General features: G+C 46.1%; 1 protein-coding gene and 1 long non-coding RNA gene across 3 annotated transcripts in view; one reads left to right on the plus strand and one right to left on the minus strand.

Annotated features, from left to right (window-relative positions):
- Positions 1-15,707, plus strand: part of LOC142557382 (uncharacterized) — a 75,257-nt gene extending 59,550 nt beyond the window's left edge. Inside the window, exon 3 of the long non-coding RNA XR_012822765.1 lies at positions 15,229-15,707. This is a non-coding gene — a long non-coding RNA (uncharacterized LOC142557382). The remainder of the gene's footprint in view (positions 1-15,228) is intronic.
- On the minus strand, positions 6,782-10,718 carry LOC142557378 (uncharacterized). Of its 2 annotated transcripts, none has more exons than XM_075669176.1 (2): positions 9,448-9,554; positions 6,782-8,438 (listed from the first exon to the last, which is right to left on the minus strand). In XM_075669176.1, the coding sequence occupies exons 1-2, from the start codon at positions 9,454-9,456 to the stop codon at positions 7,320-7,322; spliced, it is 1,128 nt and encodes a 375-aa protein (XP_075525291.1). In that variant the 5' UTR covers positions 9,457-9,554; the 3' UTR covers positions 6,782-7,319. The 2 variants fall into 2 exon arrangements, with proteins under 2 accessions (XP_075525291.1, XP_075525290.1); XM_075669175.1 differs by lacking the exon at positions 9,448-9,554 and adding an exon at positions 10,185-10,718 and having other exon boundaries at positions 7,139-8,438.
- Positions 15,708-27,350: the final 11,643 nt, after the last annotated feature.

Consider the following 27,350-nt stretch of genomic DNA (forward strand, 5'->3'; position numbering starts at 1 on the left):
ATTTTGTCCCCCACCACCCCACCCTAACGCGAGCGAATCGCACGTTACCCGCGCCCAACAGCTGTGTGGGATGCCCCCACGCCATGTCAACTCGGTGGGACACCGATGCAGGGCCTGATGAAGACCTTGATGCGAACCTTACAGAAACCTCATACAAACCGTGATAAAGAACGAAGGAATGTATGTCCACGTGGCGCACATGGGTGACAGTGATGCGATAGTCATAGCACGTTCGACACCTAGTTCTCACACTTTTCTTTGCGGTGTCTTTAGGAACGGCTCGCGTTACCAATTACCATTGTGAGGACACGTACATTGTACCTAGTATATATATATTGACGTACCATATTAGTAGTATAAACTTCTTTTAGGCGTTTCCTCTGCTTTCCTACCTTAACCTTCGCGCCTCGTCTTCATTGGCTAGGACCGCCGTAGCCTGTATACCTTCCACTTGGGCCCCGTCTGCCTTGACCCCAGCAAGGACATAAAGTTTCGTCTCTGTCTCTCTCCTGAGCTCGTAGGCTGGCTATACGAGCAATGGCTCAAAGAATTTCCCCCCAAAATTTGTTTTATATATAAAAGGGCTATAACAGAGCAAATGGGAAAACCATTGGGAATAAAAAGAAAAAGTGGGAATGAGTGAGTCGAGACTGGTCTGAAAAACAAGGTTGCAAAATATACAACATTTTAATCAACTGACGTAAAAAGCAGCAAAATATGTGGGGTATGTAGCGCTTTTTTATATGCTAGTAATTAATGAGTACTAATGAGCTGTGTACTAGTGAGCAATATCGCTGACGCCAGTGTCGCGATATGGAAACGTTCGCTCTCACATGTCCAATACAAACAACTGGGATATCCCCTTTTGTGCAGAGTTTTCAGTCTGAGAACTCGGAGCTTACACTTCTGCGACCTATAATTTGCAGATTTCCGTCATTTTTCACTCAGCCTGACGTGTTTCTAAAACAATGTTTTGATTGCAGGAGTTGGTAAAATCAATCCTTGCCTCCTACATGCAGCAAAGTTCATGTATGGTTCATAGGTAATGCATGGAGAGCATATCTGCATTTGCATTAACATAAGTCGGCGAATTAGAGTTGGATTAGAGTCGGCTTGACGAGCTACTCAAGCTTTTAGTCCCGTACTCCTCCTATTCCAAGGAAATAAAGCTGATTGATTGATTGATTGAATTGGGCACCAAGATAAAATCTAGTTCGTCTCAAGTAGAGACAAAACGCCTTTCCTATATATCGGATGCTCGCGAATAAAATGAAATAAACCAACTTATAAATAAATAAAAAATACATGAAAAGAACGCGATCGTTTTGCTTCGGAGGAAGGAAGTTTTTGAGAAGGCCAAATGAGATGTAACTCTACTATCAGAATGTTTTGTCATGTTGTGATGACAAAACAATTAATAATTGCCCCTTGGAAATAAAGATGATATAGCCTAACACATCATTTACGTTTGGTCTAATAACATAAGTGTTGCGGTTGTTTTGCTGCGTTATTTGAGGAATACCATGTAAAAATCAATATTTTTACAAAGAGAAACATTCGTCCCTCGTCAAATTATATTTCCAATAGTTTCGCAAGGAATAAATTTGTTGCGTAAGGATAGAGTTTGTTTTTTTGGTATGATCATTACAGTCTCTTATAAGTACGTGACACAAATTATACTGAGTATAAGAAAAAGCGTTCCAAAAGAGGGGTAGGCAGGAAAGCTATCCGAAGTATCTCCTACTCTGATATCGTAGCTACTGAAGCAGCGAAGGATGCCTCACATCAAACATCGACCCGGGAGAGGCTTGATGCTTGCGATACATACGGGACGTTTAATTATATTGTTAACATGATTTTTACAAATCACTTAGGACACGTTGCACAATTCCACTTTTTGAGTTGGTCTCAGAGGCAGACATTATCTGCATAAAAAAATCAAACTAATTATTTGACGTAGTAGTTCTGCGGAAGCCCGCAACGCTCAGCTGGTAGAGTGGCTGCCCCGGAAAGGACGTGGTCCTGGGTTCGAGTCCCGGACCAGGACGAATTTTTCTTCAACTGTGAGGGTTTTCTTTCGAGGAACCCGTATGGGTTTCCTTCGTAGCAATTGCTACGAACTGGTGGATGTCCGATTTCCCCGTTATCAAACTAATTATACGTATAATTAAAGCTTAAATTTTTGTGTTATTTAGCTTTTAAGCTACTTCGTTAAACCACATATTCCGGTGAATTGGACGGCTATATTTAGTAGAAACGAATTCTCAGTATCACATCAGTTTTGAATCCGCGTTTTGAAAGTTTGCAACTAGATGCGATGGTGCTGCATTAACATTCTAGCCTGAATGCGCAAAAAAAGCGCTTTTTGTTGTGTGTGTGTGTGTATTTTTTTTCAAATTCTGGCGTTTTACGTGCCGAAGCCATGATATGATTGTGAGGCACGCCGTAGTGGGTGACTCTGGTTTAATTTTGACCACGGGGGATTTTTTCCATGTGCACGTAAGTGTGCATGGTACACGCGTGTTTTCGCATTTGTCCCGCATGGAAATGCGGCCGCTGCGGCCGTGTTTGGTGCTTTGTTAAAAGAAAAATATGAAGCGGAACAACAGCCCATTTTCACCGCAAGCATGACAAGGCTTTTCTCAAACCTCGTGCTACTCTCAAAATTTCATCAGAAGCGGACGAACCTGGTGAAATCGCTGAATTTAGTGCGTGCATTGCAGTATTTATTATACATAAATGATTTGCCACTTCACTGCTCTTCTAACATTCGTCTCTATGCTGATAACTGCGTTCTATATGAAGTGATTAAATCTTCTAATGATCATTATCGCCTTCAAGAGTCGTTTTCTAGGTTTTGCGATTGGTGTAACACTTGGCAAATGAACATTAATTTCAATAAAACCGTTCTGATGTCTTTCTGCAACAAATCTTCCCCCTCCCTTTTCAGTTACTCGTCCAATTGCCGTACAGTAGATAAGGTTTCTGAGTTTAAGTATCTTGGTGTAATTTTTACGCATAACATGTCATGGTCCAAACACATTGACTACATATGCAGTAAAGCGCTAAAAAAATTAGGTTACTTGAGGTGAACGCTAAACCGATCTCCTAAAGACAAAGTTATGTATAAATCTCTAATCCGCCCTGTTCTTGATTATGCATCTGTAGTTTGGAGCCCGCATAAGCAGTTAGAGATTAATAAACTAGAGGCTATACAGAAAAAAGCTGTGCGATTTATATGTCATCGTTACGATCGCGACTTTTCGCCCTCTTCAACACTTTCTTCCTTGAACCTAAACACGCTCTCTTCTCGTCGCCGTGTCGAATCATTAAAATTCTTGCATTGCATTGTCAATTCTTTAGTTAGGCTCTCAAATGATAATTCCATTAACTTCGCGCCGGGATCATCAACGAGAAGGCATCATGACCTAAACTTAATACCCTACTACGCACGTACTAACATGTTCAAATTCGGCTTTTTTCCCCGCTCAATCGATGACTGGAATTCACTACCTGGGTCCATTCGCTGATGCTCATCCCAAATTTTTGCAACCGCCATCCCAGATGCATAATCATGGGTATGGGCTTAATCAGGCATGGGTATGCCTGGTAGCATTTGTATAACTTCGTGTGTATTCTTTCATCAGTGCTCTTTTGTAAAAGTGTTCACTTATATTTTTGTGTATTTTCCTTTCATCTGTGCTCTTTAAAAGTGTTCACTTGTGTTTACCGCTGTGTATCCCAATGAATTTTTTGTACATTTTTCTTAACCCACTCCTGCTATAGCGCAAATTGCGCTGCAGTATGTATAAATAAATAAATAAATAAATCAATAAATAAATAAATATCTGCTCAAGTAACTAGTTGTATACTGATTCAATTCAATTTTCCTATTAGTGGAGTGTGCGCATTGGTTTTTCGTTCAAGTAATCCATACATCTCCTAGTACTTCAGCGGAATAAGTCGATTTGTGCCGACCTCCACAGGCGAATAAAAAAAAAGTATTTCTGTCAACATTAAAATAAAACACGCTGTAGTATAATGCCATGCTGTTCCTCTACGGCACTGCCTTCTGTGAGTATTCGGAAGACGAGCACACGGGCCTCGAATCTCTTTTTAAAGAGGAAAAGAACTGCGGCTTCAGACGGGACGCCAGACGAAGTAGTGGACACCCGCCGTGGTTGCTCAGTGGCTGTGGTGTTCGGCTGCTGAGCTCGAAGTCGCGGGATCGAATTCCGGCCACGGCGGCCGCATTTCGATGGAGGCGAAAGGCGAAAACACCCGTGCGCTTAGATTTAGGCGCACGTTAAAGAATCCTAGGTAGTCGAAATTTCTGCAGTCCCCCATTACGGCGTGCCTCATACTGAGGAAGTGGTTTTGGCACGTAAAACCCCATAATTTTTTTTTTAACGAAGCAGTGGACAGGGCACGCGGGGTCTGGATGACGTGGAACACGCCACCAAAATTTCCGAGCAGTGAAGCAGCGCGGTGACGCAATCATTCGTGTGTCCTGCTCCTCACTTTTAATTTCTGAAGGGTCGCGAGTTCGATCCCCGGCGGTCACTGGTGGGCGCGATTGGTTGTTCCTAGGCTGTGTGACGCATCAGAAGCTGATCACAAGGACCCAACCATTCGAGGACGGCGGCGTGGAAAGGCGAGGCACAGCAGACCGAGATTCAAGCGATTGCGGCAAACCTTAACGATGATAAGTGGTCCATATGGACTTTGGACAAATGGACGAATGGACTTTTACACTCGGAGCGTTGAACAGAACTGGTCGCTTTTTAAGAATATTTTTAATGAATTAGTACAAAAATACATACCCCTGCGAGTTGTCCGGTGTAACCATCGAGCAGCGTGGTTTAATGCATCCCTAAAACGTATCTCGAACAGGAAGAAGCGGCTCTTTCGCCAAACTAAAAAAAAACGGCACACAACTGATAGCTTACGTGCGTATCAGCAGGTATCTTCACTGTTTAAAAACGCAGTCAAAGAAGCTAAACGCGTTTTCTTTTAAAATACACTTCCATCTCTGCCGACTGAAAATACTAAAAAAAAATTGGAAAACTGTCAAGGGTTCTCAATGTAACACAATATCGCTAACTGGTGTAGATGGTGCTGTTGTTCCGCAAGAAGAATGTTCTTCTGCACTCAATGAAGTGTTTTCGAAATCATTTTTGCATAACGCGTTGCCCTATGCTTTTCTACCTGAAGTTGTTAAGATCAATTTTCCTCAGATGGAGCCCTTGTTAATTGATTACGATAGTGTCGTGAACTAGATTCGTAAGTTACAGATTTCGTCATCGTCAGGAATAGGCGATGTTAATTCTAAGTTTTTGAAAAATACCGAAGTGTACTTATCCATAATTTTGTGCAACATCTTTTCGCAATCTATTCTGTTGTGCTGATTACCAAAGGATTTTAAAGTCGGCAAGGTGGTTCGATTATTTAAGTCTGGCGTCGTAAATTCACCTTTATATTACAGGCCGATTTCTCTTAACAAGTGTGCCATGCAAAATTCGAGCATATAATATACTCTAATCTCATCAACTTCCTAGAAACAAATTCATTTTGTTCATCTCGTCAGCATGGGTTCCGTAAATTGTTTTCCTGTTAAACTCAACTTACTTCATTTACAGATGAAATCGGTGCCCCGTTGGATAATGGATTTCACATTGACACCATCTTCTTACACTTTTCTGAAGCATTTGATCTCGTCTCTCACCAATTACTTTGTCCAAAATTAAATACACTCAACATTGAGCGTAATATTGTATCATGGATTGAACACTTCTTATCTAATAGAACACAATTTGTCTCAGCTAAGAATTTTGACTCATCGCTTTGCCCTGTCACTTCCGGGATGCCGGAAGGTTCTGTTCTCGGACCCTTGCTTTATTTATTTATATTAATGATTTGCCTAACTGTGTAGCGTCCTCCATAAGGTTATTCGCAGACGATTGTGTCATATTCAGAGTAAAATCATCAAATTCTTACACTCTAAAGCTACTATCTGATCTAGACAAGGTAACTAACTGGTGCGACACTCGGAAAATGCGACTTAACAGCCAGAATTGCAAACTAATGAGGATTTCCCGCAATACTGATTCGCCTAACCTATCCAACTATCACTTGAAGAACTGTGTGCTCGAAGAAGTCGGTTCCTATAAATACTTAGGCGTCCATATAACATCTAATTTTTCCTGGCAAACACACATAAACCACATCACTAACAGTGTAAACGTACGCTTGGTTACCTCCGTCGCAATTTCTATATGGCGCCCGCTGACTTAAAGCTACTTCTATACAAAACACTAATACCTACTAAGCTTGAATATGCCTCTTCTGTATGGGACCCTGGCTTGGATTACTTAACAAATGCAATAGAGTCAATACAACATCGCAGCGCACGTTTCATTATTACTAACTATTCTCGGACATCAAGCGTAACGTCTATGAAGGTTACTTTAAACCTCCCTCTCCTCTCATCCTGTAGGAAGTTAGCACGGTTATCACTGCTGCACAAAATTTATTGCTACAATCCAGAATTAAAAAAGTGAACTTTTGTCCTGACCTGCATACACATAATCGCGTACTGACCATCGCCATAAATTGGGCGTTCCACACTGTCGCACGAACCAATTTTTTTTTTCATTTATTCCTAAAACTACCAAACAATGGAATAATCTACCGGCCTCAATTGTTAACGTAACCGACACATGTGCTTTTAGAACTACTATTGAAGAATACTTTTGTTAATCCGTACTTTCAAATTTATTTATTATTGTTATAGCTTGTTATCTGCACATGCTCTGTATTTTGTCCCACTCCCTTCTGTAACGCCTTCCGGCGTTGAAGGATAAATAAATAAATAAATAAATAAATAAATAAATAAATAAATGCGTTGCAGTGCATTAACATTGGCCGCGTATTTCGGACACGGGACAACGCGTGGTACTACAGCGTAGTATCAAGCACAAACGTCGCCTTGAAATCAATCGCTTTAACAGCCGCACGGCAATAATCGAGAGAAAAATATCGGGGTGAATGTCATAAGGCCAGAAACCGCTCGAGGAGCACAATATTTCGGAACAACGATTGTATTAGTACGAGAAATAAAGAAAACGAACGGCCAGTAAAGTCGGAAAACAATAGGTTGACGGTTACAAAGGATAGGAAATTTAAAAAAAAAAGAAATGTCGCAGAGCTCGCTTTATTTAGGACAAAGGAGATCGAAAATTCGCTAAGCATATGTGACACATTTTCTGAAGTGGCGAGGAGGATTCTCCGGTGCCGTACACATTCTGCGATGACGAACGTTAGGGTGCTCCTCTGATGCTACCTTCCACATCTTTACTGCGTAGGAAGATATGGAACGCCATCTTTCCATCTCGGAGGTAGCCGTCATTTTCCATCGAGGCAATGTCTGTAGTAAATTTGAGGTGGAAGTGTGGCAATGAGGGATCAATGCGCATGCAGTAACAACGCTTGGCACCGGGAGTCAACCAACGTCCAATGGATGTTTCCCTCCAGAAAGGCGTTACCTTCCAGGAAGGCGGCCAACACTGAGAGTCCACCAGCGCCCCGTTAAACTCGATCTCCAGAGAGAGGGTAGAAGTACCGTACTTCCAAACGGCATTCGTGAAGTACGTGTCCCTCGTGTGCCACTTCCTTTCCTCAGCAAACTTCTTTCTTTCTCCCTGCCACTGAATGATTTCCTCACAATTTTCCAGTGTCAGCACATAACTGACCAACCGCTCTCCTTTAATTTGCGCGTTTGTCGACAGCGCACTGGTCAAATGCGAAATTCTGCCGTAGAAAATCTCACAACGAGCAATGACACGGCCGAAATCGGGCTTCTGGGAAGTTTTCCGCCAGTTTTCCAGGTGCGCTAAACCTTCCAACTTTAGAAGTATCAGAGCCAGTTTCGAGTGCAACGACAGCGACCTCGACGTGCTGGCTTCTTCCAATGGAGTTTGCTGAGACGTCCGCTGGTGCGCCACGGTCGATGAAATCATGGCTGCGATTTGATGCATCTCGGCCTTTAAATTGTGCTCGCGTGCCCCGAGCTCGTGAGTGATCCCAGCTAAGCTGACTTCCTGGTTTCTGGCTTGTTCCGTAAGCTCATTCAACTGACTCTGAATCACTGGCAGCAGCTGGTCGTGGTTGAGGCATCCCAACATGGCCTTCATGTCTTCAAAGGCAGCGTTCACGTCTGCAAGGGTCAGTGCTGTATGCTCCGAGGACTCCGTGATCGGGGCAGAAGCACCGGCACTGCATCCGGCGGCGTAGTGCGTTGCCAGGTCTCTGTGCTGGACTCCCTCGCCGCATCGCAAACATTGCACTGTGTGAAATGTGCACTCGTTCTCGTAGTGTTCCAGCATGCGGTCCATGGTGTCCGTGTACTCGCAGCCGTGAGCTTCGTTCCAGCAGTACACCTTAACAGAAAATAAAATATATAAATAACCCACATTAAAATTTTTGGCCGACAAGCTATTTTTACTAAAGCGACTTCTATACCTGTCCCTCACTTTTAAAACATACCTTTACATGAATTACGGTGTGAACCGGCGTTATCGCCAGATTCTTTGGGGAAGCAAATACGCTCAAAATCAACAAGCAGTATTTGTCGCTGTCTAAACATTAAAGATGCATCAAACACGAATACTAGGTCAAAGTGAATCACTTAGTTATGCTTTTAAATAGCAACACAGCTACTCCCACACAAGAATGAGCCTTGGTAAGCGAGAATCGAGGAAAAATGCGCCCACTGTTGAACTATTCTTCCAGCTCCAAACTTATCTACGAGTACAGCAGCATTCTTGTGCAGTGGAGACCGCCATATGCTTTTCGCATGCTAGCTTGCTACTCAAAGAAATGCGGTCACCCACTACGGGCCAAGATAGCTGTTATAGGGTAGTTGTGAGGGAGTGGGGGGGGAGGGGGGGGGGAGTGGTTCAGGTTGAGGAATAATGTCTAAAAGTAAAATTTCGCTGAAAAGCTACTTTTTGAGGAGTAACACCATCTTCTAGAAGAATAACTGGTGAAATTATTTTGTAGTGGTACCCCATCTCGTTTTCTGAATTTCCAGTGCAAATTTCAAGGGAAAGAAGAATAATGTTTGCATAGAAAGTGATTAACTGTCACTGAATTATCACTGAATTGTCACTGAAGTGATTAATCATTACCAGTTTGCCTTTGAATTTAACGCAGAAACGACAAGCCCAAAAGTCAGTGTGACGTCGCACATTTCAATGTATTGCCTTTTTGTTATTTATCTCTTATCTGTGACACTAAGAATTAAGTAAATACGGAGTTCCAACAGAATATTTCACATGAGGCTACAGTCAGTTTGTGACGATGAGCAAAACGAAAACTAGGTGAAAGCAGAACTGCAGAAGCCAACGTTACTTGTGGGAAAGAGAAAGAAAATACAGAGGATGATACCTTATCCATAAGTTAGAGACACTGCAACCAACAGGCATAAACGTTTCAAAGGGAGCTTTAGAATACATCCGGGATGCTAAATTTGAAGCTATAGGCAACAACATTTAGTTTGGTTTCCTAGCGCTTTTTCGCCCTTTCCTTCCTTCCCTGCTGTTTTTTTTTTTTTTCAGCCGGCATGTCAGACGCCGTTGACACGCCGGCTAACACGCGGGCGCCGACACGTGATTGGCAGACGACGGGGCTCCTGGCCTTGTGCACAGCACTCCATCATTCTCAATTCCACACGCTAACACACCTGCGCTCGTCGCCGCACCCGCCCGCCTTACGCCCTCTCCCCCATATTTGAACCCCATCTACATATACGGTGGCGGGAAAAGCATAGGTGGCCTTGAAGACGAGTCCACTTGTCGAAACGCTGGCTCCTGCTTTCACCTTGTTCTCCTTTTGATCATCGTCTTGAATTTCCATCTCTCGCCTTCCCCCTCTTTTCCCTACAGTCAATTTGTGTTGCTCTATTGTGTTAGTTTTGACAGACGCTAAAGAGTAACATTTGGTTAGGGTGAATTTGCGTATTACTGTTCGGCAATGGTAAAAGTGCCGGGCACTCTAATCGTTAGGCGTGCACATATGCCGCAGCGGAATTATGGGAATAGTAATGCATAATTGCCTTCCGCCTTCCCCCCCCCCCCCCCCCTGAACAAAAGAAAGAAGTGACAGAAATTTTCTTTCCTCCTTACCTTGACGGTGTTCGCTATTCTGGTAGGGAATTCGCAACCCACGCACTCCGATTCTTCGAATGGCACTCGATCCAATGGGCAGTGCCCAGCAGCCCCTTCGAGACTGGCTGCGTGGCAAGATTGGCACAGAGTGTGACCGCACGGCAACAGCACCGTCCGTTTTGGGATCATGCGGCAGAGGCCGCACACGCGTGAACTGGGAACCTCGTCGACGAACCGCGTCGGTCGCCAATTGACGCTGGCGGCGACGTGGTGGCGAAAACGGTACACTCGTCCCTGTCGAGGATGCGGCATGGCGTGTCTTCGGGCACGAATCCTATGCTCGCACAAGAGCGTGGTGGCTTCCTTTACCGAGCTTATGGCTACTCAGTGGTGTCAGACACTTTGCCTAGATCAGCGTCAACGAGAGATAGAATGAGCCCTGCACGCGCTATCGTGTAGAATGGCGAACTCTTATCGCACTTTTCGCCTCCGCAACGCGGCGAGGAACAATAGCGTCGTTACCGTCGGGAACAGCAGTTACATCTCCCGCCAAATCCGCAGCAGCGGTACGTTGCAAGTGGTAGGCCTGTCTACCGGACCCCTAGCGCCATCTGACGAATAGCTGCTCAAATGCGGTAGGATTACTGATGGCGTCACCAGCCTGCGCTGTGTGTTTGTCACTCTGCCAAACGCGTGCGTCTATTTGTCGTACAAAAATCCCTCACGTGACCTGATCCTAGGTGCCTAGGGACAGCATTGTTTAGGGATTTTTGAGAAGGCGCGATGCTGGCGCCGAGCGACGCCGTGGCGTGTTCGTCCCCGTCCTGATCGTTCTCTGGACCGCGCGTTGTTCAACATTGCTCATGTGATTGTACAGTACGTGCGTTGCTTGTGTGTTGGTTGTAGGTTCTGTGTTACTTGGCGGAAAGACGTGAGTAGTGGTGGTGCGGCAGTGCGGCTTTGGCCTCGGTGAGCTCTGGAACTACAGAATCTGCGTTGTGTGACCCGTGCTTTTTCTTGAGAACCTGGCGGTGGTGACAATTGAAATATCGGAGTGGCCTAGCGCCTCGGCAAAACGTTCTGCGAACCGCGATGTGGCGTCGCCGTGTCCGACTTTGCTTAACGGACATCGAGGGATGTGCTGCTCGTTGCAAGTCATGTAAATGCAACTGCGTCGACCGCCCACTGTTCAGCGCTGAATGTGTGTTTGGTGCGCTGTGCTTGAAACGAGTGGTGCAGCCTGGCAGCGGGGGTAGCGGAGGAGCAGAGTGGCTTAGGGTTTGCTCGTTCACAGACATGTGCTCCCGTCTTGGTCTCATTAGCGGCTGTCGCGGGACTGCGGTGTGCTAGCTCCTTGCCTAGTATAAAGTTTACGACGCTAACACACAGCATGTTCACGTTTTTCCGCGCTATATGTCATTTGCATGAAGGCCGAGTTGAAAACGAGACATATAGTGTTCTTTGCGTTTGTGTGTTGTAAATTACTTTCTATTGTGGAAGTTCTGGGAGTCTTATTACGCAAGGAGTGCGAACGTAAACATAAACACATATGTGTCTGAAATTTTGAATTACCCATAATACCTTTTACGACTGATAAGTGGCCTACACGGCCTGTGTGAATCAGCTACCGTATGTTGCGACGCTCTTTCGTGTGGTAGAATGATGCATGGTGCGCGTTTATTTCTGTACTGTTGTAAAAACCATTTGTTTATTCACTCAATACAAATGTACGGCTTCTTCGCCGCAGTACATTTTAGTTACGCGATGAAGCGTACTAAAAGTGGGAGGGGGCCGCTATCAGCCAGCATGGTATGTCAACTTAGGCGATCTGAGAGGCGGCGGGTGCGCGAGTGTATAATTAAAGAACTCTTATGTGCAGTGACAGTGGAGATCATTAACTGTAGCACCAAAGTAGTGGACCACTACCAGAACAAAGGCATGTAGTATGCCCATCTCAATTCTCGTGCTTATGCCAGTCTTCTTTTTTACAGCAATAGCTGCTATGGGCGAACTCCCCTGGTTGTTCTGATGTTACTGGTGTTGTCACTGGAATTCCCGAATTTCTTGCTGGAATATTGCAAATAATGTTCTCATTGTGCTGCGAGGATTGAAACATATGATCAAAAGAGTAGCAGTCCACAATTCTACATTTTAGCCACTCTGCTGAAGGTTCAGTCGCGGTGAATACCAATCGCGGAGAGCGTGATCTAGCCAACAGGTGCCATGATTGGCTAACACCTGCTCAATGTCTGCATACTGTATATAGAGCTGGCATCCACACCTTCAAGTTCTTACACATCACCTTCCCACTTGTGAAGGCAGTCCTATGTTAAATTTTCTTCTTACATGTGATGACAATGATTGGGTGCACCTGCTTCATTAATCTTCTTCTAGTGCTTGGCTTCTCAGATTTACTGGATGGAGCTGTTGGTGTCTTGTTTTCCTCAAGCAAAGCGCAAGACCTAGCAATGGCTAGCCCAAATATAGATTTGAGAAAACCAAAACGAATTCAGCAGTAAGAAGCTAAAGTGTTGTTTTGATGTAGATCAGTGGCTAAGTCCGGATATGAAAGAGGAGGAAGAAAAGCCGAGTCTTTCCACGTTAACACTGTGAGGCACAACTCCCACAAATAAATACGACTCTTACTTATTTTACTTTTTTAAGGAGATTACCGACTTGCATTGGCAAGTGTTCACTTCAACAAACACTGCATGAAGTAAGCCTCCTGCGCATATTTCACCAGCTACTGCATCATTGTTTCCCATTATGAGTGAAACTGCAATTTTCTTTATGCTACAAGTTGCCCAATTTTGTGTTTTGCAGTAGGATGTTAGCAGTGCTATTAAGGCACTTAAAACTCATGAATTGTAGTAGAGAGAAAAAAAAGTAAGAAAGCAGTGACTTTTTGTGCGTAGACTATGCATACACCTGGTGCTCTTATGGTCATTTTTTCCCTATCCTCTAAACCATTCTAAACAAGAAAAGTTTATACACAATTAGTTTATACACAGACCACAACTAAACCACAGGTATCGTTGGTAAGGAAAGTATACTTGTTCGGTGACATTTTCTGCAGCCCTGCTATTGGGCTTTCCTTCCTTCCTTTTCAGCTGTGCAGGTTCATTAAGAAGTGATGATACAGTTTGACAATTTTAATCGTTGAAAGACTTAGCGAAACCTTTTTCGGGTTGTTTTTTCTTGGTTTCAGGCTCTGCACATTGCATTTTAAGGCGTGTTTTCTGCGTTTGTTGCTTTTTCTTTATGGGTAGGGCATGTCAACATTTTTTACACCATTTCAAGTATGTGGTGCCATAGACTGTTCTTAGATGGAGTCTTGCCCTTTCATTCTGTACAATTTGATGTCGTTTTTTTGTGTCCAAGGCCGTTTTACAGTGCGATTGTAGTATTTTGCTAAGTTTTGCCTCCGTCACCCAAGCTTGAAAGATTGCTACCCACTGCTGGTGGCATGACACATGTGACATTTCTTTTTCAATAAAAGGAAGTCTGTCACTTATCCTGTGCACTGGTTGTCTTTTGTCTCTTTGAATTGCAATTTGTTGCCTATATTTGCTCTTTTGTTGCATTTCAGATTAGGAATGGCTATCATAATTGACATTTAACCATACTGCACACAATGTGGATGATATGTAATTGCAATATATGGCCACCATAATTATAATAGAAGTTAATAATTCAAGAATAGTGCCTTTGCATGGTGGTGCAGCCATGAATTGTGGCTATAAGGTACCAGCGCTGCAGATAGCACTGCTTGTGCAGAATATAGTTCAACTCTACTACTTTCAAACATCATTGTTTTTATCTGCATTTGTATGGCTCCAGTTGCAATGAACAACACACATCTGGTGGAAGAGTGCCTTGCACCTGCAGTTGGGCCCAATGAATAGCCAAATTTCTGCCCGTTTTCATGTTATTAGCATATTAGTAAAGGCAGTCGTTTTTACAGTAGCCTGTTTGCCCAGTGTAGAAGCCGCTGCAGGGTGTCAGGATCTCGTACACATCTTCAGCTTTGCAGGGGACACAGCACCTGGCACATAGTTTGTCACAGGCCATGTATTCGGGGCAAGTTGAGTTCACTCACTAGCAAAGGGAGAACCAAGCTTATTGGATGTGAAGTAAACCGCCTGTATACTCAGTAGCCTTTTTCATTTCGTGTGACATATGTGGTAAAGCGACCCTTGTTTTAAGCACTTCTTGTCCAGCAGCAGTCATTTGCTTTTGAAACACTCAGGATAGCTTTCAGCAAGCTGGACAGGAATAACACTGAAAAACCAGCAGATGTTAATTCTCGCACTTATCATGCGAAGCTTCGTACGGTATGATGAGGGCGTAAATAAATGAGGGTGTTCCTCAAGGCCTTGTAGCACATGTCACGAGTTTGGAGCAACATGATGTATAGCACTTTTTTGATTGCATGCTATAGGTTTAGCAGGTGTGGCCATGGTTGAAGTGCAGTGCAAGGTCAAGAAAACATATCTATGAGCAGCACCCTGGTAAAGGAGACTGGGAAAACTAGTGGGAAGCCTGTTGAACATCTGGTTGACCCACTTGCTGGCTCCATCAGGCAAAGTATGATAAAGAGAAGGAAGTCATCAACACATCAGAAGGTTTTTACATATAAGCACTGTGCTAAGGTCATAACATGCCAACAAGTCTTAGTGCGCAGGCTATGCACAACCAACTACGTATGCCTTCTGTTCGGACATTGCTCATTGTAACTAACAAAGATGGAGTGGACAAAAAAAGAACAACAGCTCCATTAATTTGGTTTTACTGGTATCAACAGTGTTTTGTAAGTGTACATTGCCATACTCCCCAATGCCTTCTTGGGTGACATCAGCAAGGACCAGCTTGAGGCAAGGGGTAATGGACGTCTTTACAAGCTAAAAATGCATGCATGCATGGAGAGCACATTTTGTCCAAAAAGTAGGCACTTCACCGGGGCACTGGTGAAGGAACAGGTTATTAACAGTGGACAAAGACAAGCTACTAAACACCCAACACTGTTGCCATGTAACGACCTCTGAAACAATCCCTCTTACAGAGGAAATCATCTTTGTGTATCCATAAAGAGGGCAGATGGGCAAAGCCCCTTCAGTAATGCTGCCAGCTTCAAACGCCCATTTTGCACATCCTGAATGCTTCCTTCTCAAGACTTTGCTGGGTGCAAGCATTCTACTGTCCAAAAGCTGTCATTGAGAGCACTGTTGGTTTGGTGGCAATAAAGTTCAGAAGCAATTGCAACAATCCTCCCTTCCTAGTTGGCCTGGATGCTCATGGTGCTTATGAAGCAGCACCATGAGGCAAGCAAGGTGAACGGATGCCTCCAAGCCCTTGTTCATTTATCACACTGTTCTGTTAGTAACAACCACGACACTTGAAACCAACAAGCTCAAGTTCGGCACTCGCATGGTTACTGCGGAGGATCCATAAAAAGCACAAAAACAGAAAACTCAAGGAAAAGGATAAAACACCATTTAACACTTAGTATTGCTACAGCCCACCCCCTTCTTTTATTTTGTCTGGTCGTGCTACATCTTCTTACTATAGATAGGCATGAACTTAGGTGATGTTCCCAATCAGTGTCCAATTTTTATATACACTATGTGCTGGTTCAAAGAGGTTCGAAACACTGCAATGGAAGCTTCAGGTATAAAAGGTGCCCGGAAGAAAAAAAAAAGCTGTGCTGCAACCATCTCGGCAACATCTTGTCCCTTTAATAAAAATTGTGCTTCCATATTAACTTGAGCCCTCCAGTTTAGAGTAAAGTACCAGTGCACTTATGAACAATGAATCAATTCTCAAAGAGCATGTGCAGTCCAGACAAAAGCAGGGGCAAGAATCCGCATTGCGCTCCTGCATTGAAGGTGAATAACACATACCATAATGGCGAATGTGCTTTAGTAAGCTTCCCTGCAATATGAATTTGTAATGTACAAACAATTGTCAATGAAGCTTACCACGAGCACAGATGCACTTGCAAATTATATCACAATTGAAGATAATGAGCAAACCTATGTGCCCTTTCCACTCTTAGTATGCTTTACTGCACAATGCTTATTTACACCCATGTATTGCGGTGTAGCAAGCTACAAAAGAAACTTTGCATAATTAGGCTTTTTAGGATCATCTTTCTCGCAATACACTAATATTTCGCGGTGAAGCCTAAGCAATGTACTGCGGTGAAGCATACTAAAAGTGAAAAGGGGCAAGAGTTCTTTAATCATACACTCCGCCTTTCAGGTCGCCTGAGTGGACATACTATGCTGGCTGATAGCGGCCCCCTCCCCCTTCTTAGTATGCTTCACCGCGTACCTAAAATGTACTGCGGCGAAGAAGCCGTACATTTGTATTGAGTGAATAAACAAATGGTTTTTACAACAGTACAGAAATAAACGCGCACCATGCATCAGTCTACCACACGGAAGAGCGTCGCAACATACGGTAGCTGATTCACACAGGCCGTGTAGGCCACTTATCAGTCGTAAAAGGTATTATGGGTAATTGAAAATTTCAGAGACACATATGTGTTTGTTTACGTTCGCACTCCTTGCGTAATAAGACTCCCAGAACTTCCACAATAGAAAGTAATTTACAACACACAAACGCAAAGAACACTATATGTCTCGTTTTCAACTCGGCCTTCATGCAAATGACATATAGCGCGGAAAAACGTGAACATGCTGTGTGTTAGCGTCGTAAACTTTATACTAGGCAAGGAGCACACCGCAGTCCCGCGACAGCCGCTAATGAGACCAAGACGGGAGCACATGTCTGTGAACGAGCAAACCCTAAGCCACTCTGCTCCTCCGCTACCCCCGCTGCCAGGCTGCACCACTCGTTTCAAGCACAGCGCACCAAACACACATTCAGCGCTGAACAGTGGGCGGTCGACGCAGTTGCATTTACATGACTTGCAACGAGCAGCACATCCCTCGATGTCCGTTAAGCAAAGTCGGACACGGCGACGCCACATCGCGGTTCGCAGAACTTCTTGCCGAGGCGCTAGGCCACTCCGATATTTCAATTGTCACCACCGCCGGGTTCTCAAGAAAGCACGGGTCACACAACGCAGATTCTGTAGTTCCAGAGCTCACCGAGGCCAAAGCCGCACTGCCGCACCACCACTACTCACGTCTTTCGGCCAAGTAACACAGAACCTACAACCAACACACAAGCAACGCACGTACTGTACAGCCGCCCTGATTTTTAATAATATAGCGCGAGCGTCGACTGAACTGCTGGTGAGCGCCTTATAACGGCGATAAGCGTGCAACAAGGCGAGAGTTCGCGCACGAGCCTTGTTGCCTTGTTGCACTCGCGTTGTTGCACGCTCTTGTTGCACGCTTATCGCCGTTATAAGGCGCTCACCAGCAGTTCAGTCGACGCTCGCGCTATATTATTAAAAATCAGGGCGGCTGTACAATCACATGAGCAATGTTGAACAACGCGCGGTCCAGAGAACGGTCCAGAGAACGACACGCCACGGCGTCGCTCGGCGCCACCATCGCGCCTTCTCAAAAATCCCTAAACAATGCTGTCCCTAGGCACCTAGGATCAGGTCACGTGAGGGATTTTTGTACGACAATTAGACGCACGCCTGCCAAACGGTAGTGATGGCGCGAAACAGCGTGCTGATATTAATTTTAGCCGGGTTTCGGGAATTACAAGGTCTTAACAGCTTTTTCCGTGGAAAGAGTTTGGAGAAAGGATGTCGTCTATTTGAAGCGGAGCACGTGAGGGAACTGCTGAACTCGCACGAATCGGAAGTGACTGCTAGGTGCATTCCGCAAACGAAAAGCACCGCACAAGCGAGATGCGTGAAGGTCGGCGTAAGTTACTTCGTTATATACGATGTGGACGCATGAAATTATAGGCGACATTGGTTCTTGCAGATCGGCGACTGCAGACAAATCTTAGGGGGCAGCTGCGATTGACGTGCTGGCATCGCAGGGAAGTGCAAGCACGCCGTGGTAGTTGCCCTGTACATACAGGACGGCAAATGGGACTCCAAAACATGTCACCTAAGAACGTGGGGCGTACCAACGGCTCGTAAGACCTACCTTAGGTATTCTGACGTTGCTCTCCCCAAACACACAAAAAAGTGAGGAACTTACCAGTTTTGTGAGACTACGCTGAGAAAAGATTTTCGCCCAAATTACTGGAAATTCGAGAATTCTTTTGTTGCAATTTTTCGGTGCTTGCAAAGGAGTTTCCAGTAAACCACGTCGTCAAATATTTTGCTGATCTCAACTGCCCCTGAGTCGATATGCTGGGCGCAGGAGGGTGTACGCCAGCTTAGGCAGGTGCTTACTCGGTGGCCAGGTGCAACCCCTCCTCGTAGCTCTCAGCAAGTCCTGGCGCTGTTTGAATGGGAGAGGATTGGGAAAGAGTTCCACAGCTTCAATTCGGTACAGTGTGGAAACAAAGTACTTTCTTTGCTGCATATGCTGGTAAGCACTATAGGTGCCCCGTTGCTGCCATCGTTGCTGTAAAAGCAAGGAATTCAGCGTTAACGCATTTGGCCTAACGCCGGAACATAAAACAGTCTGCCGTCGGACAAGCGCGATCCAGCGTTGACGCCGTTCTACTTCATACGATCGGCTCTGGAACCTCCTGTAAAATTGTAATCCGTAATCTCGGCGTAACCGTAACCGTAATCTCGGCGAACTTCTTTACGTCTCCCTGCGACTGAAGGATTTCCTCACACCTTTCCAGGGTCAGCAGATAACTGGCCCACCCAATTTCTTTAAACCGTGCGAGTGTCCACAGCGCACTGGTCAAATGCCGAAAGGCACCGTACAAGGTCTTTTATAATATTTGGGATTTTACGTGCCAAAACCACTTTCTGATTATGAGGCACGCCGTAGTGGAGGACTCCGGAAATTTTGACCACCTGGGGTTCTTTAACGTGCACCTAAATCTAAGCACACGGGTGTTTTCGCATTTCGCCCCCATCGAAATGCGGCCGCCGTGGCCGGGATTCGATCCCGCGACCTCGTGCTCAGCAGCCCAACACCATAGCCACTGAGCAACCACGGCGGGTCGTACAAGGTCTCACAATGAACAATGACACGGCTGGAATCAGGCTTCGGGGAAGCTTGCCGCGAGTGTTCGAGGTGGGCTAAGTGTTCCAACTTTCGAAGTATCAGGGGTGCGATCGGAGATGGGTTGTTCGGAACGTTCGTTCGGTTACCGGCGCGCGCGATTGGCCTACTCCGCGCCGACGTCGCCAGCCGCGGGGCGCCGCCCCGTTTTTGGTGACGTCAAAATGACGACACGCTCCTGTCGATCATCCGCCCACCGAGCATTTCGTCCGAACGCGACGGGAGTTGAGAAGTTTGGAGCGATCATACGGCTTCGCATGGCGCGTCTGGTGGATTGGATTGGATTCAACAGGCGGCCTTTTCGGCTGCGGAATGGCACGTTTGAATCCAATCCATAGTTTAATTCTAGAAAATGGCGCTTCTGTTGGAAACTCAGGTTGTTGCGCTGGCGTTTCTAGAGGAAGGAGGAGAGCAGGTGGCGGTGCGAAACGCGTTTGAAGAAATGGCAGAAAGTGAATTCCGGCGTCGTTTTTGTTTCTCGAAACAAATAACTCGTTGGTTGTACAGAGAAATCGACAGCATCATTGGTGCCAGCGAGCCACTGGGATGTTGTCGCTGCCTCTTGAAAAGTGCGTCACTCTTCCCGTCGTTTTTTTTTCTTTTTCCTTCTCGCTGTGCGCGACACCACCTAGGGACGACGCAAAGAACCTAATAGTTATAAATTGCAGTAGTCACACGTACTACTATTTCAAAACGTGTTCGGGCTTGAGAAGAAAAATACATTCTTTTAGATAAAGATTTCATTCAATTGGAAGACGAGAAACATTTGGCTTTGTAGTATACTGTTTGCAAGCAGACGACAAACGACGGAGGTAATCTTCCGGGGAGGTCACCGCTTCCTGATTGGCTGCTCTCTCCGCCCCGCTGTCATAAATTTTGCATACTGCAACTTTGTGACGTTGCAGCAACTGAACAGAACGCGTATCGAACAAAATATCTCCGATCGCGCCCCAGATCTTGTTCCGAGCGCAACGACAGTGACTTCGAGGTGCTGGCTTCCTCCAATGGATTTTGCTGAGATGTCCGCTGGTGCGACACGGTCGATGAAATCGTGACGGTGATTTGGGCAGTCTCACCTTTTAAATTGTGCTCGCATGCTCCGAGCTCGCGAGTAATCTCAGCGAACCCAGCTCATTCAACTGAGTCTGAATCACTGGCAGCAGCTGGTCGTGGTTGAGACATCCCAACATTGCCTTCATGTCTTCAAGGGCAGCGTTCAAGTCTTCAAGGGTCAGTGCTGTATGTTCCGAGGACTCCGTGATCGCTGAAGGAACACCGAGACTGCATCCGGTCACATAGTGCGTTGGCAGGTTTCTGTGCTGGACTCCCTCGCCGCATCGCAAACATTCCACGGTGTGAAATGCGCATTCGTTTTCGTAGTGCTCCAGCATGCGGTCCATGGTGCCCGTGTACTCGCAGCCGTGAGCTTCGTTCCAGCAGTACACCTTAAGAGGAAATAAAATAAGTAAGTCACACACATTACCACACACATTAGACTACGGCAAAATATTTTTACTAAAGGTGCCTTCCAATCCTGTCCCTAACTTTTAGAAAGTACATTTACATGAATTCTGGTGTGAACCGACGTATACGCGAGATTCTATGTAGAAGCAAATATGCTCAAGATCAACGAGCAGTGTGTGTTACTGTATAAACATTAAATATTTAGCAAACGTGAATGCTAGGTCAAAGTGAATCACTTAATTATGTTTCTAAATAGCAAGACAGCTACTCTCGCACAAGAAGCAACCCTGGTTAGCCGGAATCCAGGAAAAATACGCCCACACTTCAAGTATTCTTCCTGCTCCCAACTCATCTACGAGGACAGCGGCATTCTTGTGCAGTGGACACCGCTATCTCCTTTTCGCTTGTTAGCTTGCTGCTGTAATAAATGCTGTCACCCACTACGGGCCAAGATAGCTGTTATAGGGCGGTTACGAGGGAAGTTGACGTTGAGGAGTAATGTCTTAAAGTAAAAATTTGCAGAAATGGTAGTTTTTGAAGAGCAACACAATTGTTTCGAAGGATAACTAGTGAATTTATTTTGTAGTGTACCCAACTTCCCTTTCTGATCTTTCAGTGCGAATTTCTAGGGAAAGAATAGTAATGTCCGAATAGAAAGTGATTAACTATTACTGAATTGTGACCGAAGTGATTATCACCAGTCTTCCTTTGAATTTAGCGCAGAAACGATGGACCCATAACGTCAGTGTGATGTTGCACATTGCAAATTATTGCCTTTTTTATACAGCTACGGAATAGTATTTCCAATGACAAAGAAGCTTGCAGTAAGAAGACGACGATGACCACGATTGGAGGCTAGCGCGGGCTGTTGCCTCTTGGCCAAGTGGGGCGTATTACGTTGTAAATATATTGTATATAGCTTTTCATCTGCCTCTTCTTACGTAACATATCTGGTGGAGGTGGACGTTCCCTGTACCTCGTAACGGAGCTTCGCAGTGGACGGTACGTCGACTCTTCTTTGATGGCTCCTGGCGATGACAACTAGACTCAGCCGCCTCCGACACCTGCTGCCACTTCGACGACCTGCATCACTCTCCCTGCTGCCCGTGATCCTGACGTATTCTCGGGCAAAGATGGGGAAGACGTCGAGGACTGGATCAACCTGTACGAACACGTCAGCCGCAATAACCGGTGGGACCCTACTATCATGCTCGCCAGCGTAGTCTTTTACCTCGGTGGCGCACCTCGAGTTTGGCTTCGGACGCACGAAGATGAGATCACCAGTTGGGATTCGCTCAAGCAAAAGCTACGAGACTTGTTCGGCAACCCCTACGGTCACCAACTTGCCGCACAGAAGGCGCTTTCCGGCCGTGTGCAGACGTCAGCAGAGCCCTATGTCACGTACATTCAGGACGTCTTGGCTTTGTGCCGCAGAGTTGACCCACTCATGACTGCGTCAGACGAGGTACCCCGCACCTCCACCAGATATGTTACGTAAGAAGACGCAGATGAAAAGCTATATACAAGTATATTTACAACGTAATACACCGCACTTGGCCAAGAGGCAACAGCCCGCGCTAGCCTCCAATCGTCGTCGTCGTCGTCGTCTTCTTCTTACTGCTGGCCTCTTCGTCATTGGAAATACTATTCCGTATTTCTCTCTTGTCTGTCATACTAAGGAACAGGTAAGTACGGAGTTGCAACAGCATATTTCACATGCGCCTGCAGTGAGCTTGAGTTGTTCCATTGTGTTACTTTTGAGAGACGCTAAGTAACATTTAGTCAGGGTGAGTTAGTACAATACTGTTCGCCAATAGTAAAAGGGGCATTCTTATCGTTAGGTGTGCAGATATGCCGTAGCGCAAGTATGTCAATGCTAATGCATAATTACCTCCGCGCGCCGCCATCCTTTTCCAAAAAAAGCGACAGAAATTGTTTTCTTCCTGCTCACCTTCAAGGTATTCGCTATCCTTGTAGAGAATTCATAACCCACGCATTCCGCTTCATCGAATTGCACTTGATCCAATGGACACTGGCCAACGGCCCCTCCGATACTGGCCGCGTGACAAGATTGGCACAGAGCGTGCGAGCACGGCAACAGCACCATCCGCTTTGGGATCATGCGGCAGAGGCCGCATACACGTGAACTGGGAACCTCGCGACGACGAACCGCGTCGGTCGCCAGTTGACGCCGGCGACGACGTGGTGGCGAAAACGGTGCACCCCTCCCTGTCCGTGATCCGGCATGGCGTCGTCTTCAGGCACGAATCCTACGCTCGCCGAAGAGCTTAAGCGCGCAGTGTCTTTTCCTCCAAGCTTATCTCTACTGAGTGACCTCATGCACTCTGGCTAGACAGCTTCAACAAGAGATACGCTGAGCTCTGCACGCACTATGGCGTAGGGTGACGAACACTTATCGCACTTTCACCGTCGCAACGCGGTGGGAAACATGTGCTTCGTTATCGTCGGCGAGAGCCGTTCCAAACATTGTTGGGACGCCTGTGTCTCGAACGTCGACCGGCGTTATTTTTGGGTAGCGTGGCGTTGTCGGCGGGCTGCAGGCGTCCGGCGACCATGGCGACCAGGCAAGGACGAGACGATTTCTAGTGCGAAACTTGCTCTGTTTATTCAATGGTTGGTGAAGGACAAGAGAATGAATGAATTGAAAAGTACGTTGCGAGGCCCCTTAAATAGGCCCACTAATATCGTAGGCGGGATCTTGCTCACATGAACGTCATGTGGCATGCACTGACTCCCCGTCGTTGCTTTGCGTCTGCTCCCACTTTCCTAGGCGACGTTGCACTCTCTTGCTTCCGCTGGCTGCAACCCGTGAGTCCGGGATGGGCTGCTGATCCTTTCTTCTAGGCCATGTTAGTTCGCGGAACGGGTCTCTCCTAGAGTCGTACAGTTTGTGAAAAGGTCTTCAGAAGAGTATAGGCTTGGGCTGGTTGGTAAAACACAGTTACACTGGAAGCTTAGCGCGCGAAGGACGATCCACAAAGACAAGACAGGATAAGCGCTTGTCCTTTGCGATCGCCCTTTGCGAGCTAAGCTTCCAGTGTAACTGTGAAAAGTTTTCTCCCCTAGAGTCGCACGCACACAAATGGGCCTGTCATCACTGCGGGGCGCCTGCCAGACCGGCAACCACTCGAGACAACCATAGCAAATTATGAATCCATCCTTCGTCTCGAATAAGCATGGCCTTTGAGCGTCCTTTTTGCCCGGGGTGTTACACGCCAACCGTAAGAACATCTACCGCCGATTCCGCAGCAGCGGATGCATATACATTGGGTTTGTGTAAGGCGCGCAGGGCTGTTGCGCCACGCATAGAAAACGGCTGATCTATTACCTTCAGCCAGCACATTGCACGTCGTGAAGAAAGATTCCACATGTAAACTATCAGTGAAGAAGAAAGCAGATATACGAATGGCATATTTCAACCCAGAAAACACACATCTCTATAAAAGCAAAATAAAAATGTTTAGTAGTTTGGCCTGACGGGTGAAGCACTGAAAGCATTAGCAAGATTTTAGCGTAGCGTTTCAACAACTCGGTCGGTGCTCTTACTACACGTGGTCACAATGTACTGTCGCGACGCAGCACGGAAGGACAATCCGGCTGTGCGGAAGGAACAGCGCCCTGCCAGCTACCAGGCGCCTCACAATGTCCGACTGACGTAGAGCACCACCAGATGGCGTTGCAGGCGCCGCACCTAGAGTGCACGATAGATGAGACCGACGATAAACCATCGACTTTAGTGAGCGAGAAGTTATTATTGTCAGTTAGCGCCTGTTTAATCCATTGCCTACTATACTAGCTAATATAAATATTCTGTAATCTCAATATGGTGTAAGAATGCTTCACGAAATCTTTTTATAAGATTCCGTATTGGACGTAAGAAGCCACGCCGATCATGTGAACCGCGGGAATCGGCGGTCGGGACAGTAATGTGATGTAGATGCAAGCTTGTGCTGAATATACTGACGCTACGTAATAGTAACAGATAATACGTTATGCTTTTTAGATGCTATACGCCTCGTGCACCGCCTTTAGAGGCGCCACTGAAAGCCACCTAGCGGACGCTTCCAACAGTACACGCGGGAGCAGTAGCATCAACAACCCTTTGCAGCAAGGATGGCTGGAGTTTGCGGCTGCGACTTCTCCTTTGTTCGGTTGCCAGGCTGCTTCTTCTGCGGTGACAGCTGTAGAGAAGATGCTGACCTCTGTGCGAGCGGGTATGAACACGATGTTAACGATGTTTGGGACAACGTGGTCCACATACGTTCAAGGTGTGTCCCGCAGACAAACGCCATGAACCCCATTTACATAACGTGGAGGTCATGTTCACTAGCCGATAAATTTTGTTGAGTGATGCGATCTCTCGATGGTTTTTTTTATTGCACCCTTCCGCAATGCTGCTTCTGTACCTGAATAATAAGCACCCGTCGTTAGTGCAGACTTATATCAAACAAATCCGCACGGTACAATCTCTGCATATGCGGTTGTGATTTTTCCGCCGATGAATACATGTGACATCGCCGAATAAATGCAGTCGAAGTCGCCTCAAGAAGAGTAATTGCCAATTTATTGATGGAAACGCGTACACTAGCCAACGAAGTCACCAAACACGGGTTAATAAAAGCGCATGTTAGTGCTGTACCGCCGATGCAATTCTGCTGCATACGCTGATGAACTACCGTTCCCGCTGCAATTCGTGCAATCTTAAATTCCCCAGGGGAGCTGCTTGGAAACGTACAAAGGTAAAGACTGACTAAATTTTCAGTACTTTTTTATATTATTATAGAGAGGTGCCACATGATATATTTAAAGGCAGAGCAGCGCCAGTCAAAGTAGATGAGCGCTGGCGGCAAGGCCCGGTTTAGTCGTCTGCAGCGTAAGTATAAGAAAGAATTCAGTTGAGTACAAAACTCTCGTGCAAGAAGGGACTATGTTGTGAAACAAACAAATCACTCGGCGTGTTAAGTTTGCTCAGGCAGTGTCGAGGTGTGATGAGTTCCCAAGCGGGACGCGAACTTTTCAGCGAGAAATGGAACAAAAATACCATATGCAGCAGCTATTAGCAATTCTCGCCCTGAACTACCTATTTTCTAAACACATTTCCAAAAACGCAAACAATATCTAAGGTGCCCTCGGGCGAAAAGAATAAAGCTGTTAAAGAAGCACTTCCTTGGTATCATTCCGATAAGACACAGTGTGAGTTATACCCTTTACAAACAAGGCAGGGTGAAGACTTCGCAGCTCAAAAGAATCGACAAGAGTTATGCGTGGAGCAACTAGCAACAGTGAAACATAGGCGAAGCCACGCATAAAATAGATGTAAAAACATGAAGTGCGCGACAGCTGGTGCGAGGATTTACCGCGCCACATGAAACCAACAATTTCAGTTCTTGCAAACTTCAGTAGCTTTAACATACAACGGAATGCGCTCGCGCAGTCGTGCTGCCTAGTTAGCGCAACGCGGTAAAGAATCGGAAAACAATATAAGCGGCAAACAGCATTCCGAACTTTAGCGAAGTGCCTTTAAACCTCATGCTGCACTGCAGGCGAACTTCGTTGCTCCCGCGTCTAACTATGATCGAGTGGAAAAAAACACCGACGAGACAAAGGAAAGGATGAGAACAAGAAATTTTCCTTCGAAGCGACGATCCGTTTTTGCTCCCGTTGATGAGGCTTTGCCGGGAATGATTAGATCCGTATCGCCGGCACGTTTTCACCGGTATTTGAGCCCCCCACCCTGCAACAATTCTTCGACATTCCCTGAAGCTTTGGCCACCCCACACGTGCGAATGGTGTTGCCTATCTTGCTCTGAAAACGTGAATAAGACAGAGAAGCACGATCAACGACGCAACAATCTACGGCGCGCGCCAGGCTCCTCTCCCGCGTGTTCTGCGCAAGGCCGCCACCAGTGGCGCGTCCGTCGGCGTGCACGGCGCGCCAAGACATGAATTTCCAGCTCCTGTAGGCGGCCGGTATGTTTCTGTTTTGATGATAATTTAGAGCCTTTTAGCTTGTACGCTATTCCGCTAAACGGAAGCGGTTTGGGCGGATTACCGGATGGTCGGGGCGTAAACGTGAGCGGCCGGAGCGGTGAAGCCGCCTGGTGTTGTAGAGCTCAACCAGACAAACGCAGAGCTAAAACTGCAGTAACTCACCATATCCTGCTTCGCCACTCGTGCAAATTTTTGGCAGCGGCGTAATTGTGAACACGATTACGCCACTGTCGAACATTTACGCCAGCAGCTAAGCAGAATATAGTAATTAGCTCCGTGTTTGTGTGGTTGAGGTTTGCGCCACCAGCTGGCGCCACCAATCTAGTCGCTCACGTTTACGCCCCCGCTAAACCGGCAAACCGCCCCCGCGATGGCCGGTTCCGAAAGCGCTTCTGCAGTGTTGCCTTCTCTGAACGTTGGTAACTGTGTCTTCTTTAAAGTGATCACATTTCTGCTCACAGAAATATACTGCATAGACAACTTTGCGAGGAGGCCCAGCGGCACAGTGTTTATTCAACGGCACTATAGCGTCGTCTGTTTCACGGGAGTTGGAAAGTTGTCCAGTTAGCCTAGCTTTCTTTCT

Source organism: Dermacentor variabilis, chromosome 9 (genome assembly GCF_050947875.1).
Source record: "Dermacentor variabilis isolate Ectoservices chromosome 9, ASM5094787v1, whole genome shotgun sequence".
Classification (NCBI taxonomy): Eukaryota; Metazoa; Arthropoda; class Arachnida; order Ixodida; family Ixodidae; genus Dermacentor; species Dermacentor variabilis.

Bases quoted from the DNA above. Each gene is read 5' to 3' on its own strand.
- LOC142557378 (XM_075669175.1), bottom strand. From the start codon at position 10,478: ATGCCGCATCCTCGACAGGGACGAGTGTACCGTTTTCGCCACCACGTC. The intron at 8,439-10,184 runs GTAAGGAGGAAA...TTTTCTGTTAAG, and splicing joins GAATAGCGAACACCGTCAAG to GTGTACTGCTGGAACGAAGC.